Below are 15,000 nucleotides of genomic sequence, written 5' to 3'. Positions count from 1 at the left end.
ACAAATTAAAATGATTACATATATTAGTAACCTAATAGACTGTATCCAGGCACCGTAGCCCACGATTCCCTTACCTCGCAGCCGGTTGTCTGCAGTGACAACATGGAACTGAGCTGTCCGTATTCGTTGATCCGCTGCAATGAAGAGTACCTCGTTACAAGCTATACTAAAAATAACCGAGACATCTTTTGTTGAAGAAATGCCCCGGCAAATATAATAAAATAAGCGTTGAAAACTTGGAAGAACTCCCGCGGGGATTCAAATTTTTCCGAGTTCCATGTGGTCATAGATTCAAGGTATCTTTAAGAATTTACTTGCGGTGCTTGGTGATGAGGATGACAATGTTGAGGTCTCAACGTTAATCTTAAAAATTACTAGTTATCATGAATCACACCCTAGCTATTATTATTACTTCCTTATGTTTCATGTCTTCTTATAGGTTCTTGCTCTATGTGAATGCTAGCTACCTGTGAATGTATGTATATACCTATTTATTTTATTTTTGTTATTTATTTCTTTACCTGTCTTACTATACATCTAATTTGCTAAATGTGATTGTAAGTTACACAGCTCGCCTCGATTAGCTTTGATATATGCGGGCTGTGTTATTTCTTCAATTTGTTAAATTTAAACATTGAAATAAAATGATGATGATGATGATAGGCCATTTTCGAAATATCAAAATTCAGCCTGACAGCGAGGCAGAGAGAACAAAAACTATAGAAACATTTCAAGATAAAATGAAAAAGTGGCGAGGAAACCAAAATGAAACCACAGGGCTTATATGAAATATGGTTTCCTCACGATTAACAAGGAGGAGTGAACATTAAAAAAAAACGCGTTGGAATGAATTTAAAAATTATCGACATATCATCCAGGTAAGGCTGGGAGAGTCATGGGTTCAGGTCCCACAAGAAAGTCAGATATTCATTAGAGTGTAAATTTAAGCGCTTTCTTTATTCCCATATGATCTATCTCAGCCGAGTTCTTCAAAAGCCGATTAACACTAATCCACAATTAAATACCAAGCCAGGTTTCAATTTTGCCCTTAAAAAAAGCCTTAAACAGTGTATTAAAGTCAATGTCAAAGTTGAAGGCTAAAAATGCTGTCGAAACGTGGTCTTGGTATAACCAGCAAATAAACTGCAGTTTATCTTTCAAGTAATCCAGGATTAGCTTAATCGGACTTTGAACTGCATGGGCTTAGTAATAGAAAAGGGCCTACACAAAGACAGAGGAAAACTCTGCCCACGCTGGAAATTGAACCCATAACTTCTCGAATAGATCACCGTTAACGTTGGACTACCGAATGAGCTACAACGTCCGAAGGAAGCGATTCGTTACTATTTCCAGATGTCACATCACGGCAAGTAACGAGAAGAGGTAAACGTAACCCTTCTCATATCATTCCTATAGCTTCATTTGGCCATTAAAAATTCGCCGCACCCTTTGTTCCTTGTAAAGATACGTTAAATGTTATACAGCCTCCCTACCTCCCTCCCTCAAAGTTACAATACAATACATTACAAACTTACTTAATTGTACCACTCCCCATAGGGGCTTTTCAGGGCATGACATTTATTTCTACTGATTTACTTGAACGAAAACAAAGAAAGTCCTGATCGTTGTCTCCCACATTAGGACTGTGTGTTGACTAGAAATCTGAATGTTCTCTTTAGAGCCTTCAGAAAAATCAAGTGCGATGACTCGCTTTTCAGAGTAAAGGTATCTTGACACATTAGCATCACCGATCACATATGAACACCTGGCGAACTAACGCTATATCCATTATACTCTCCCACATCACTATGAGAAAAACCCACGCGTACAGATAATAGTCAAAAATACTAGCTAGTGTGGAAGTTGCGTAAAGAGGACCAACATTTCTGATGACGAAGCTACCCGGCCATGTAAATTTAAAAGGGGGGTGGGGGGAGGTATTTTTCGAAAAGGGATTATCAAAATACATCACAACATACCCAATTACGTTCGTAGATGGGTTTCGTCCTGAGTTGAATCCTTGAAAAAGAAAAAGAAAAAAAATTACACAAATACATATAGAGCGTGTTCACAGCCATAAATGACGGAGAACATTGTTTTTGGGGATATGAAATTTGTTGTAATACAGTTTCCGGTTAAGGCCGAGGGGGACGCTCAGGCGCGTGCAAGAGGACTAGCCGAGCCGAGTTGGAGACACCTCGACGGCTACGGCGACAAAATGACGAAATAAAATCGTGCAGTTCGTGGAGCACGAACTTAACATTCATTTTATCTCTGCAAAACAACAACGCGATACAACAGAATTTCAGGTAAGGTTATGAGGACAACGTGAGCAAACAATAGTGAATCCTTTATTATTATTATTATTATTATTATTATTATTATTATTATTATTATTATTATTATTATTATTATTATTATTATTATTATTATTATTATTATTATTATTATTATTATTATTATTATATCCCTATCTTTCCTTCAAAATCATTTGCGTCAATCCCCTTTAAGGATACTTCGCCCTGAATTTACAAATGTGAACGAGAAGGAAGAATCATAAAATATTTAATTAAGGTGCAAAAATAATTTAAAGTGATTCTTTCGTTGTCGTTGCTATTGTCGCTAACAGGTGGTTTTCACATTACGGCGACGCCGCCATGTTGGTGGACGAACACAACGATCTCTCATTATTTCCTTTTGTTCGTGAAGCAATTGTAAATTACATCATTGTTATCTGTCTCTAGAGATTGATTGCAAACCACCTGTAGTGCGCGGAAACGACTAATCCCCGCCCCATTTATTACGCGGTTTCCAAGCACAATGATGCGTTCCCACATAGCGAGAAAACCCCTAGTTTCCAAGGGTGAAGCCGACAAATGGCAGAAACCGTGCCTGGGCAACCAGGGTAGCTTGTTCTTTAATATGAAGACAACGATGTTTTTTTTATGAAGGATTTAGTGGCAAGGCGAGATGTTGTTATCGGAAGGTGCCTGGTGAACCAAGACCGCTACATGGTTGGTCTGGTTGTTTTGTGGGTTCTGGAAAAACAGGACTGGACCTTCATTTAGAACTGCCATGGAAAAGGACCTTGGATTCATTTTTACTTAAGGCATCAGTTTCGCGACGAAAATAGTTATTGCTTCTTTTCTGGAAGAAAGCTAATGTTAGGGCAGCGTATGTTGACACATCTAGTGGCTACAATGCACCGTACCTGAATAATTATTCCTGTTGTAATTATTAGCTGGCCGCAAGGGTGCCGTGTCATTAACTGACGAAGAAGAAAACGAGACACTCCCTGCATCTTCGTCTGCCCACAAGAAAAACCCACAGCCGCTGTCTCTGTTAGCACATTTATAGAATGGCCGACCTAAAGGAAAATGTTTACAAATGAGCAACAGAACTTGAGCTTGACTTTAGCTGGCTGCGAAAAGATGGAATTTGGAGCGGAGTGTGAAAGGTGCTACATGAGATGGAGGTCATGACTGCACTATAGATGACTGTAAACCCTAGGGGCAGTATCCTATCACAGTTTGAGCCACCCGGATAGTCCTGGCAGCCTCTCTCTCTCTCTCTCTCTCTCTCTCTCTAAAGATCGTCGCAGTTAAGGAAGTAAGAGGTCAATGAGTGGAAAAAAAAAACCTGGCTTGAATCAGAACTGGGACTCAGCCCTTACCTTCAGTTGCAAGGCGAGTGTTTTCCAGTTGGTGTCTTATTTATTCGATTTTGATTAGAGCGAGTTTCAATGGAGTGTCGTAAAACCAAAGTAATTACTTTGGCCAATGAAAAAGGGCGGAGACAATCCAGTAGACCAATCAAAACTCGAAGTAATTACATGTAACCGACAGAAAGCGCGAAAAAATATGTGCACGTGCGAACCACGATCGGTTTTGGTTTCACTTCTAATTGGTTGAAAAAGTGGCGCGAGAACTTTGAACCAATCATTGAGTGAAGCAATGCAAAACCAATGCAATTCGCCAATTACTTTCGACACTCAATTGAAAACCACTCTAAGACTTTGAGAAGGCCGGCGATTTCCGTGATTCATTTCAATGATAAAGACGAGTAAGAGCTGCATGAAAGTCTGATGCATTTAACACTACTGTACATCTCCCTTAGTTGTATAATAAGGGTAGATCTGAACCACGCGCTATCTTTAATGCACTCAGTCTCTTAAAGGAAGCCGTACCTTTGTTAGGTCCATCTTTCTTCACGGTGAATTTTGTGGCTGGTTGAGCACATGTGCAGACTACGCAGTTCTCATCATTGCTGTTGGATGTGCAGAAAAGAAAGAAAAAACGACTAAGACTACACTGAAGGCAAGAACAGACCCCAATGGAGCAACATGGTCATAGCTCTTAAGAGCTGGTTAGCACAGGAGACAATAGCATAAGCCCAATAGTCCAAGTTCTTGTGATCTCAGGATAGTTCCAGTCCTTAACTTTGTGGGGGCAAACGGACGAACGAATTTAAGCCCCCCACAATGCACCTCACCTACCCAAGAATCACTAGGAACTTAATAGCAAAGACTTACGTAGACGCAATAACGTTCTGTAAGTGTAACTTTTGTTTTAACAAGAAGTGTTGATTATCAAAATGCCCCAGAGTTTGCGTCGTAAGTGTAAACCAGATGAAAACCACACAGGCAAACTTAGCGATTTAGAGGCGCGATCCAAAGTCATTGCCCCTAAAAACGCACAATGCCATGAGTTGATGACACATACCCGCGCAAGTCACTAGCCACAGGAATTTGGTTGAATCCTGAACCTAGAAAACAAAGGTCATTTATCAGCTTCATTTCACCCCACACACTGAATATAAACTATTGTTCGGCAATGACAACACGATAGAGCCACCAAAACATCCTCAAATAACCAAAACACCAAGATGTTTCTTCGAAGCCCTTTTAATCTGAAATTACCCGAAGGAAAAGAGGAAGTACCCCCATCATTTTGTTGCCAAGACTGGTTAGACGGTATGACACCACGCTCTTCATTCCTTGTTGGCTGGTTAGAGGTAAAACCTCCTCTTTGGACAGATCTTGTAACACCTCGACCTGCAGTTGATCTGCTGCCACGTCCTCTAGCGTTGCTGACGTTACCACGACCACGACCACGCCCACGATCTGAGGAATTTTGATGTCCCCTGCCACCGACACGAGAGTTCCGTCCCCCTCTGCCAGAGAAATTTGATCCACCTAGTAATTAATCGGGGGAACAGAACAGACATAATATGAATACGATTTCATAATTAACATATAAGGAAGCCTCGCCTGTAATCTGTTCCGTTGTAAAGCACGCAGGAAGCGAATAGAGCACGAAAGAAGTGTAGGGGAAACACCGAAGTCAAGTGTTTTCCCAACTTCTTGAGTGACGCACTCAGTATTTGCGGTATTAACCAACGCCCGCAGTATTTGCGACCCGCAGCTTTAGCCATTTTGAAAGTTCGTTTCAACGATTTTAGAGCAAAAGACAGACTGATCGCAGTCTTGTAGGCCTTCAAAGCATCGTATGAACTGTTACTGTATTATTATTATTAAGGCGGATTGACTGAGAAGTTGCTTGACAGCAAAGTGCACCTCTACTTTTATCAGAATAAAAACAAAGCATTACAAAAACAGAACAGAACCAAGCATTTTTAACTGTACGTAGACTTAAGGACGTTCGCGCTAATTGTTTGTGCGCAACGTAACTGCGCAGGTAACGCGACTGGAATATGTCACGCATTACTTCGAGCATTAGTGAAGTTGAGGTTTGAAAACCTTTGCAGAAACCGTGGACGATAAGTCTTGCACAGCGTTGGATAAGAGAAGATCGTGATCAATCAAAATTGATTAAAGATGTTTAGGAAAGTCAAGTAGACTACTGCACGACTGATGTTCGCGTTGTTTTTATCAGTCGTGCACTAGTCTACTTGACTTTCATAAATATTGTTCAAGCATTAGTTAAAATAACATGGCGACAAAAACGCCGGGGAAAAAATTCCAGGCCGGCAAAAGAATGGCACATTTATTTCCGAATCATCATGAAACGTTGAAGAGAAGTGAGCGGGAGGATGGAAAAGCTCTGGAAAAGGTAGCTGCTGATCGAGTAGTGGCTGAAAGTTTGGAAAACTCGAGAACGAACCGTTGCGTAAATTTAATGGGGCTGTTCCTTTTTTTAATGTTTTTATTACCCTACGAACTTAAGTTCAAAGCGAATGTATGTTTTTGAAGTTCTTTTCCTTTACTTTCGTGAAAATAGAGCAGTATTTTCGTCCTCGTCGGCTTGAAAAGTGCGGACCTGCGTGGAAAAAACCAGCGATTAAATTTCATAAAAACCACACTCCAGAAGACGAGCATGACGGCAATGGAGAAATATTATACAAAACACTAACCAAATGAAGATGACGCCTGCTTAAAACCTCTTTGCTGTGCTAGAGAAAGCTTTGTTTTGTGGTAAAAACCTTTCATCCCTTCAACGATCGATCCTCTCCTGGGTTCCAGTCCTTCCCCGACAGGTCACGCAAAAACGTGACAAACGAAGTTTTCCAAGAGCTTCGTAAAATCACATCGATTTTACTCCCTTGGATCATCGGTGACCCCTATTTTTTTAATCATGAATCACTTACTCTACTTACTATCTACAAAATATGATAAAATGAAAAAAATCTCACCGTAAGAAGTTGTCTTTGTTTTTAATTTTCTTTCCTCGTGCCATCGAATTCCGGTAGAGGTTGCAACCGATAGTGGTTACGAAAACGCTCGTCCAGGATGAACTCTACTGTTTAAGACATCCCTAGCGGCATGGAATTATCTTAAAATCCCACCCCTAAAAACTTATGCACGGAAACCTTCACTCTAACAGTTTATTTTTTGTATTTTCGATGGATGAGCAGATGAGGCCACCCTTCGTTATTATGACAGATTTATCGAAATTAAGGCATTTTTCCACTGCCATTTTCTCCGAAACAAAGTCGGTGACCCCCAATTTTTTTTTATTTTTGGAGTAAGTACTTTATGACCTAACTCTAGGCGAGAAATGAAGAAAATCTCACCGTAGGAAGATTTTGGCGCGAACGTCCTTAAAGAGTAAACAGAACTATTACGGTACTGGGACAAGTTCACATTGAAGCATACATTCACACAACTAAGACATAATAAAATTACAGAATCACCTGTTCCCGACTCTGAGGGCAGCCGAGTCAAGTCTTTCAATTCCAGTAATTCTCGAAGAGTTTCGTCACATCCGCTAACACAGCCTGTGTACCTAAATGGTTGGATTCAACAAATTCGTTAATCTATATCTGATTCGAAAACAGTTAAGACTGGTAATACAGAAGTACAGTGTATATCAACTTACAATGAACGCCATTTACATCTACTGCATTGTATGCAACAATATGTACAATACAGTCTCCTAAAAGATTACTTTGTCCTTTTTTGCTGGTGAAATCTTTTGAGGAGTTTGATGGCCTCATTAGGGGAAAGCCATCTTCCCGCCCAAACAAATCCAAAAGGACTCTGAAAAAAAAACCCTGTCAAGATCTTCAAACTTCTTGTCGCGGATATCCTAAGATCTTAAAGGAACGTTTACAGATTCTGCCATTATAATTGCAGTAAGAATTTTCTAAAAAACCTTTCGGGATTCGTACAACTCAAGTTACAACTCAATCACAAAACTCTCGAGTTTTAGGCGGAACAGCACAGTGAGGATCTTTTAAGGTCTTTCAACGAACTTATGAATATCTTTAACAGATGTTCCACAGATTTCTTCAAGGATCTTTAGAATGTATTTTAAGACGTTTCAAGATGACCAAAGTTTATTATTTTGGTCCCTTGAAGACTTAAAAAATCTTGAAGACTTGTTGAAGATCCTTGAAATTTCTTAAAAGCTCAGATTACAAAAGGGTAGGACTTTACTCATTGACACTTACTCCAGAGGCATCATCGGTGGAACGGATCCTTTCTTGAATTTAAACTTGACTTTATGTACATCTCCCGGTTGGCAATTTCCACACAAGGACTCGTCCACGGCAGCCTCAATCACAAACTTTGGGAAAAAGGCACTGGAACGACACCTTGGGTAGCCTTGGCATCCAATCATGTAACTGAAAAGAGAGGCAATACTACTAACTGCCCTATATCTCAAAATTGCAGATAGCTATAATTCGTTTTAAATCTATTGCTTCCTTTTCCTCGAAGAAAAAAAAATCCACAGGGACTCTTAGGCCGTACACATGTCATGTGTGTGTGTACTCTGCCTATAGGCAAGTCTTTCCTCACAATCCTGTTCCATGGCGCACCTCTTAAACACTACGCAAGGGCCGCTATCCTCTACTGTCCAACGTTCCAGTTCGAGGCGTTCCATCCAAGGAGGACTCTTTCCTTCCATTCTCCCCTAAATGACTAGCGGGAGAATCCCACCATGCCGTAAGGGTTTTTGTCTCCTGTCCATAACATATATGATAGCCTCCTTACCAGCACGTCGCAAGATGTAGGCAATATATCGTGCAAATAATTATACAAGAAAGGCTGTTTGCCTAACCTTTATTGACCATATTCTAATCAGTTACATCAATAAAAAGCAAACGGCTACGCTACAAAAACATGCAAAAAAACACAGTCACACACGCACGCACATTTACACACACAAGACAACAATAACTTTGGTAAATGCTTAATCATTTTACACAGTGACCATAGCGAGCCATCCTTGCACTTCCTAGTGTGGGAAAAGGCCCCATCTTCTATTGTTAATCTTTAAGAGTTCCATTCTTTACAGCAATATATCTTTCTATCGCTTTTCAAATTTTAGTTTTAAACGAACACAGATTAAAATTTAGAGAACAGTTTGACTTCCTACATTCCCAGATACACAATTTACTTAGAATCAGCATATAATTTAGTATGCCATTCCTTTCTGGAATGGAAAACCCTTTGAGTGTCAACGTTAAAGTTTCGTCAGCGAACAGTTAACTCTTCCTTTGATTACTTTACGAGATCTAGCTGTAAAGTCTTCTTGAATTTAGCCAACATCGAATGCTTTGCTGGCTTTGTAACTGTCAAAGTAATATGCTATTGTTTAACTGGGTGTTTGATTTATTAATGTGAAGAAAATATCACAGACGTGAATCAGTTTAAGACCGCCAATCTATCTTCTGTCTGTCTAGTGTCTTCTGCTGTCTGTCTGTCTTCTGTACACTGGCCAAATTAAGCAATTCAGATTTCAGAAAAGACTCCTTTTTCAACAGTGACTAGTCAATTTAAGTTTTGACGGATTATGAAATACACCAAGAAATCCTGTATAATTTGTAATGTCATTTCTTGATCAAGGACAGTCTACTACCTGTTCCACAAAAATTAATAACAACAAGGTCAAATGACACGATCGCGATATTCAAGATTCACTTTAAGGGGCTGTTTTTGTTTACATGTAATTACAGGTAATACTAATGACCAAAAATTAAATGAGATCTCTGATAATAGGCCATTTTCAAAATATCAAAGATTCAGCTTGATAGTGAGGCAGTGAGGACAAAAACAACAGAAACACAATGGAATAAATGTGGATAATATTTGCTTATCATCCACTTTCCTTTGTCTTTGTCCTCACTGCCTCACTATCAAGCTGAATTTTAATATATCGAAAAAGGCCTATAAATAAACAAGCAACTCAGTGATCATAGCAAAAACCCACCTGCCATCTTTAGTTTTCTTGAGAATCATCTGCTCTATTTTACACCTTGGACAAAGCCGCAGCGGTTCTGTGCCTCTTTCATCCTCACTGCCAAGAACTACAAATAAACGTGCCGTGAAACATGGCGGTATAAGCCATACTTGCAGACAAGTTGCAACTCGAGTTTGATAGCTCGAATGCAAAAAAAATAAATGCCAAAACTGAGAACCCCGATTTGTTTTGTAGTCAGAGACAGATCATTTAAAATTGAAAATCTCCGCATTTTCAAGGAGAAGAGCCCAACCCCCGATGTAAAGTTATCTTTTACGGAAAAATGTGACTCAAACAATGTTTATGATAAATAATTCCTAAGAACAGGAATAAAATGATAATTCTCACACACCTCTGGTAGCTATGCCAGGCTGCCCGCCACAACCTGATTGGCTTTATTGTAATCTCAACATATACAAGTTGTTAAAACGGTATACCTCAAAAACAAGGCTGAGGAAAAAAGTTTTGAACTAGAAGGGTCACGGAAGCATGAATCAACATACAAGTTCAAACAAGTGAAAATCTTTGGGTGGCTGAGTGGGGAAAAGGTCAGAAATGGCGGACCAGCAAAAACAACTGCCCGCTTTAGGTCACCTGACCTCTTCCCAGGCCCCAGCGATGTATGAGAAAAACATTGTCCACTTATTTTGTTTCACTCAGCCAGTGGAAAATCTCACTTATTAACGTGCAAACGGACGCAACATTGTTGGTTGTTACATGTTGCGTCCGCTCGCACACCCTGTTGCATGTTGTTGTGTGTTGTTGGAGTCAACAACTCCCAACATTCCTTTTGTTCCGTAATCAACGAAGTGTGGCGCAACAATGTTGGATTCGTTTGCACAGCTCTTCCAACATTGTTGGGGCCACACACGCGCACTACGTTGTGGTCTCCATGGAGATAGCAACACATTAACGTGTTGAAAACAAGATGGCAGCCGAATTTTGTAAGTTTACAAAGTCTTATGGGTCGTATCCTTCCCATAATACACTGGACGTCATTCCATCGTAGGGAGTTGTTGCGTCCGTTTGCACAAAAACGCCAACAACATCCAACATCTGCAGAGTTGCTGCATCCGTTTCCACGATTTGCATGATTGCATACCTTCATCAATAAACTCCTGGGGGTCTCCAAAATAATTAGATAAGGCCTGATCCAATCTGACAGCCTGCAACAAAAACACAAGGAAGGTCAAGTTTCAATTGATTGGATAGAAAAAAAAGGAAAGGAGAGGAAAGGAACTTTATCTGAGCACCTAGTCGTTCTAGCGCTGGAGTGCTAATTGGGGAAGCTAACAATAATTGTTAGTTATTAACACAAATCATGTAAAATGTTGGTTTTTGAGGAGAGGGGAAAGCGGAGAACCCGGAGAAAAACCTCTGGGTGCAGAGTAGAGAACCAACAAACTCAACCCACATATGATGCCGAGTCTGGGAATCGAACCCGGGCCACATTGGTGGGAGGCGAGTGCTTTCACCACTGCTCCATCTAGTTGAATAGGTGAGTGGAAAAGCATCCGAACTAATAGCCATAAGGTTGTAGGTTCGACTCCTGGATCTTTTCCAGGTTCCCAGAGTTATTATCGAAGAATCATGTCTCTTCATCATCATTGTATGGTTGCAACCCTGTGCATACAAAACACAGTGGTAAGACCGAAGTAAAACCCAGTCTTAAACAAACCTGCTGTACAGCTTGAACAAACTGCTCCTTGTACTTGGCAACTTGTTCCACAAGCACATCTAAAACAATGAACACACAAAAACACCAAAAAAGGATTTTCAGAAAAAAAATAATAATAATTTCACGCAAAATACTTTTCCTAGAGCAAACTGATCAGACTTCCTACGAAATTCTTACCATTTTTATTTCTTGTTCCCTCACAAATTCTGCAAAAAAGAAACAAGACTGAATAACACTTAATAAAATACATAAAAAGAAAAATTACTCAGTTCCGACTGGTTCAGAGAAATGCAGTTTTCAGGTAACACAGTGCTTGAAAAATGGGTAATTCAGTGCAAAGAGAGGAAACAAACCAAGCATTCTGATTGGTCAACGATCAACGAAAGTCACAGACAGCAATCAAAATAATGCGAGCCTTGGATGGCACAATTTGGGCCTTGGATGGCATTGCCTCTGCTAAATTGGGATCACGTTTACCGTATGTGGTCTTCTCGACCGATTGTCAACCGGATATCGGCCGATAGTCGACTGGTTATTGACCAGCCATCAACTGAGTGTCCACCAACTATCAACCAATTCTCAGGCGCCATATCGGTCAGCTATCGGCTGACACTCGACCGATATAGCGACCGACATAGCGGTCAAGACCACCTACAGTAAACATGATCCAATTGCGACAATGTCTCGAAAATTTCTCATGAACATATTATGCAGTTTGGAATAAATAAGCAATAATACTATAGTAAATGCTTTCAAATTGCACTCGCCGTAATTTTGTTCGCCTTTGAAAAACTTTACTCGTGCTTATTTATTCCAAAATGCCCTCGAAATCATGTGGTAAACTATACTAAGAATACAAATCTTTGTGTGCAAGAACTTCTAACGAAACTATGAGGGTGAGGAACAAGCTTCAGCCTAAATACCTTTTTAAATCAGCTTCAAGTTCAGCCCTCAATCTCGGTTTTGATAACTCAAATCCCATCAGATCATAGCCTGTTTTTAAAAGTTTAAAGAGAGGATTAATTTTATTGCCAAAAAAATATTATTTGGTTGGTTTTGTTCGGGGGGAATAAAATTTTCTGTACCAATAGCATGTCAAATAAAGCAAATTATTGAAAATGTAGTTTTTGGCCGGTGTTTACTCTGTTTTTGGTCACACTGCATGTCATTTATAACTAGTGGCTGGTTAATTGTAAAAGGAAGAGATCTTTTTAAAGCCAAAATTTTAGCTCTTTGATGCCCAAGAGGTAGACATGACTTGTAGTATTTACTAACTGGCAAACCACAGATAAGTTGAGGAATGGAGGAAAGATAATTTTGAAGTGCTTGTCCACAGAGAAAGGTTATGAAGAACGTACTAGACATCTTATAATTAATAACCACCTTAATGTTTTTTGTTAGTTTCACCTCTGATACCAGAAGCACTCTTTACCTTCCACAAGTCCCATTCCTAATTGTCCTGGTAAAAAGGTTCCATCCTGCTGTACCCCCACATAGCACCTGCTCTTAATGGTCTCAATGTGCTCTGCATGAGTGGCATCAGTGCCTAATGTTGCAAGGATGTTAGAAGTTTTTAAACTGCAACTTTGTCTTTTCATACATTTTGGGAATCTTCTGTCACCTCATGTTGCTCAATGTCCCTATTTCCATTGCTTGTCAGTGAGAAAGGCAGCTGAAGTTGGGGATTGTAGTTAGGTTGTGGGGGTTGCCAGTTATTGCAGTATTGCAGATCTAGGGGCCAGATAAATGGACTCTGGCAAAAGATCCTTGATGGCCCAGGCACCCAGCTACATGTACCATTTATGATCAGCAAAAAATAATTCTCTCTTCATGCACATGGCTCATGACACCAGTTCTTCAGTGTGTCACAGTCCAAGTTTAATAATAATAATAATAATAATACAAGGCTGTTGCCTAACAGGAGCCCGGTAGCCTGGGGCTCCCAAAGAATAGCTCTGGGTGCCTTAATTTTTCACAGCAACACCTTTCACTTCATATGTTGGGTAGTATCACTGTTATGTACAGTGTATGTTAGGGTGTAATTCTCTTTGATGAGATTAATTGCTTCACCTACAGCAACCAAATTTTGTTTTCTATCATTTTAATGCACTGTTAACCCATTCACACCTAAAAAAAACCCATTTGAAAAGTAATATCGTCTGGAGTAAAATCTATCACTCTCACTCTCAGGAGGGGAAGTGATTAAAGGGGACGTAGTATACGAGTGGACCTTCACTGTAGATGTTGTTAACCAATCACACCTGAAGCACCCCCACTTGATTCATGCCCACTTGGGTAAGGGTTAATGAACTCAGGATTCATCGTTTTGATCCCCTGCATGGCTACAAGGGGGCATAGGTCTGTCCCTAATAAGATTATGCCACAAACTGTCACACAATCCAGGAATTTGTTCTCACAGGAAGTTGATTGTAGGTCAACAAACTTTTGTTTCACTTGCCTATGCCATGTTTCTCCATCAAACCAATCAAATCTGCTTCAGTCAAGAGTGGAGGAGGTTTGGTTTCTCCATCTAGCATCTGTTGCAATAGAAATTATGACAATAAATTTGTGTGCATGTCTTGCTTAAGGAAAACACGTCTGGTTTCCACTTGATCATTGAAGTTAAAGACCTCTTGGAGTAGGTTATTACCTGGATGGTGACAGCTTTAAAGGATAGGTCTCTTTTTCACAGGTTACTCATTACAAAACCTTTACTTATGCTAAACTTAGACCTCATTAGGTTCGCCAATTTGAAGGTTTAGAGTTGCTTTAGTATAGGTAAAACATTAATGACCGGTAAGAAGTGACCTGGGCCGGTTCCTGAAAGGAGGAATAAATTATACCTGACATAACAGTTACTCCAGAGATAAATCTGCTATTCTAACAGAACAGAATTTATTCTGGGGATAAAGGTAAAGGTAAATTCCTGGAATAGAGTTATTCCACCTTTCAGGAACCGGCCCCTGGGAAATAACCCTGCCATTTGCATGAATGACTGTCTAGGAATACCCTGGGCCATATGCCATTGGAGAGTCAAGCTGAAGGAGTGGTCATTACCCATGCCTTCTGCAACATGGACTTAGTTTCTGGTGATCTCAACCTAACTCAGGTTTTGTCCTCCCCATTTTTCTCCCACTTCAAAATCATAAGATTGTACAGCCACTGACAGCAGCACCTTATACGTGTATGTTTTTGCCAGATTTTTTTGAGCGGTCCTTTTTAATCCAGTCCTTAAGAAGACTGCAAGTACAGTAAGGGTGCTTATAAATGGCAAAACCATTATCTCTCTTCCTTTCTAACTGAAAGTGATATTGATAAAAACTCAAGATTATTTTATTACAGCAACATAGAACATTAAATTGACATTTAATTGCGTCGTGGGAATGGAAAGATTAAGGCACAGAAAAAAAATTAATAAAAACACTTGCTTCTACTTCAAGTGGACAAACATGAAACTACAAACCTCAATGGAACTTGGTTGAAACTCTTCACCTTGATTATAGACAGGAATAGTCTACAACAGCAACAACATTCATAAGTGAAGTGGAAAAAAAAGTTACAAGTTTACAAAAGACTCTATCAAGTCATGTTAATGATATTTATTCTTGACTAATAGTT

General features: G+C 39.8%; 1 protein-coding gene across 2 annotated transcripts in view; it reads right to left on the bottom strand.

Moving 5' to 3' along the window:
• The window catches only part of LOC137972184 (DNA topoisomerase 3-alpha-like), a 44,129-nt gene that overhangs the window by 4,066 nt on the left and 25,063 nt on the right, over positions 1 to 15,000 (bottom strand). Inside the window, exons 20-35 of one of the 2 annotated variants that reach the window (XM_068819034.1) lie at positions 14,846 to 14,896; positions 13,841 to 13,919; positions 12,815 to 12,928; positions 12,306 to 12,375; positions 11,560 to 11,588; positions 11,383 to 11,441; positions 10,807 to 10,870; positions 9,675 to 9,771; positions 7,912 to 8,085; positions 7,153 to 7,244; positions 4,919 to 5,194; positions 4,722 to 4,764; positions 4,187 to 4,266; positions 3,212 to 3,367; positions 1,980 to 2,019; positions 75 to 134 (exon numbers count right to left, since the gene is read on the bottom strand). In XM_068819034.1, coding sequence (XP_068675135.1) covers positions 75 to 134; positions 1,980 to 2,019; positions 3,212 to 3,367; positions 4,187 to 4,266; positions 4,722 to 4,764; positions 4,919 to 5,194; positions 7,153 to 7,244; positions 7,912 to 8,085; positions 9,675 to 9,771; positions 10,807 to 10,870; positions 11,383 to 11,441; positions 11,560 to 11,588; positions 12,306 to 12,375; positions 12,815 to 12,928; positions 13,841 to 13,919; positions 14,846 to 14,896 — 1,484 coding nt within the window. The remainder of the gene's footprint in view (positions 1 to 74; positions 135 to 1,979; positions 2,020 to 3,211; positions 3,368 to 4,186; positions 4,267 to 4,721; positions 4,765 to 4,918; positions 5,195 to 7,152; positions 7,245 to 7,911; positions 8,086 to 9,674; positions 9,772 to 10,806; positions 10,871 to 11,382; positions 11,442 to 11,559; positions 11,589 to 12,305; positions 12,376 to 12,814; positions 12,929 to 13,840; positions 13,920 to 14,845; positions 14,897 to 15,000) is intronic. The other variant, XM_068819035.1, reaches the window with a different exon arrangement.

This window comes from Montipora foliosa, chromosome 9, assembly GCF_036669935.1.
Source record: "Montipora foliosa isolate CH-2021 chromosome 9, ASM3666993v2, whole genome shotgun sequence".
Lineage (NCBI taxonomy): Eukaryota > Metazoa > Cnidaria > Anthozoa > Scleractinia > Acroporidae > Montipora > Montipora foliosa.
Note: the sequence above shows the minus strand (reverse complement) of the source record. Positions and strands in the feature narration are given on the sequence as shown.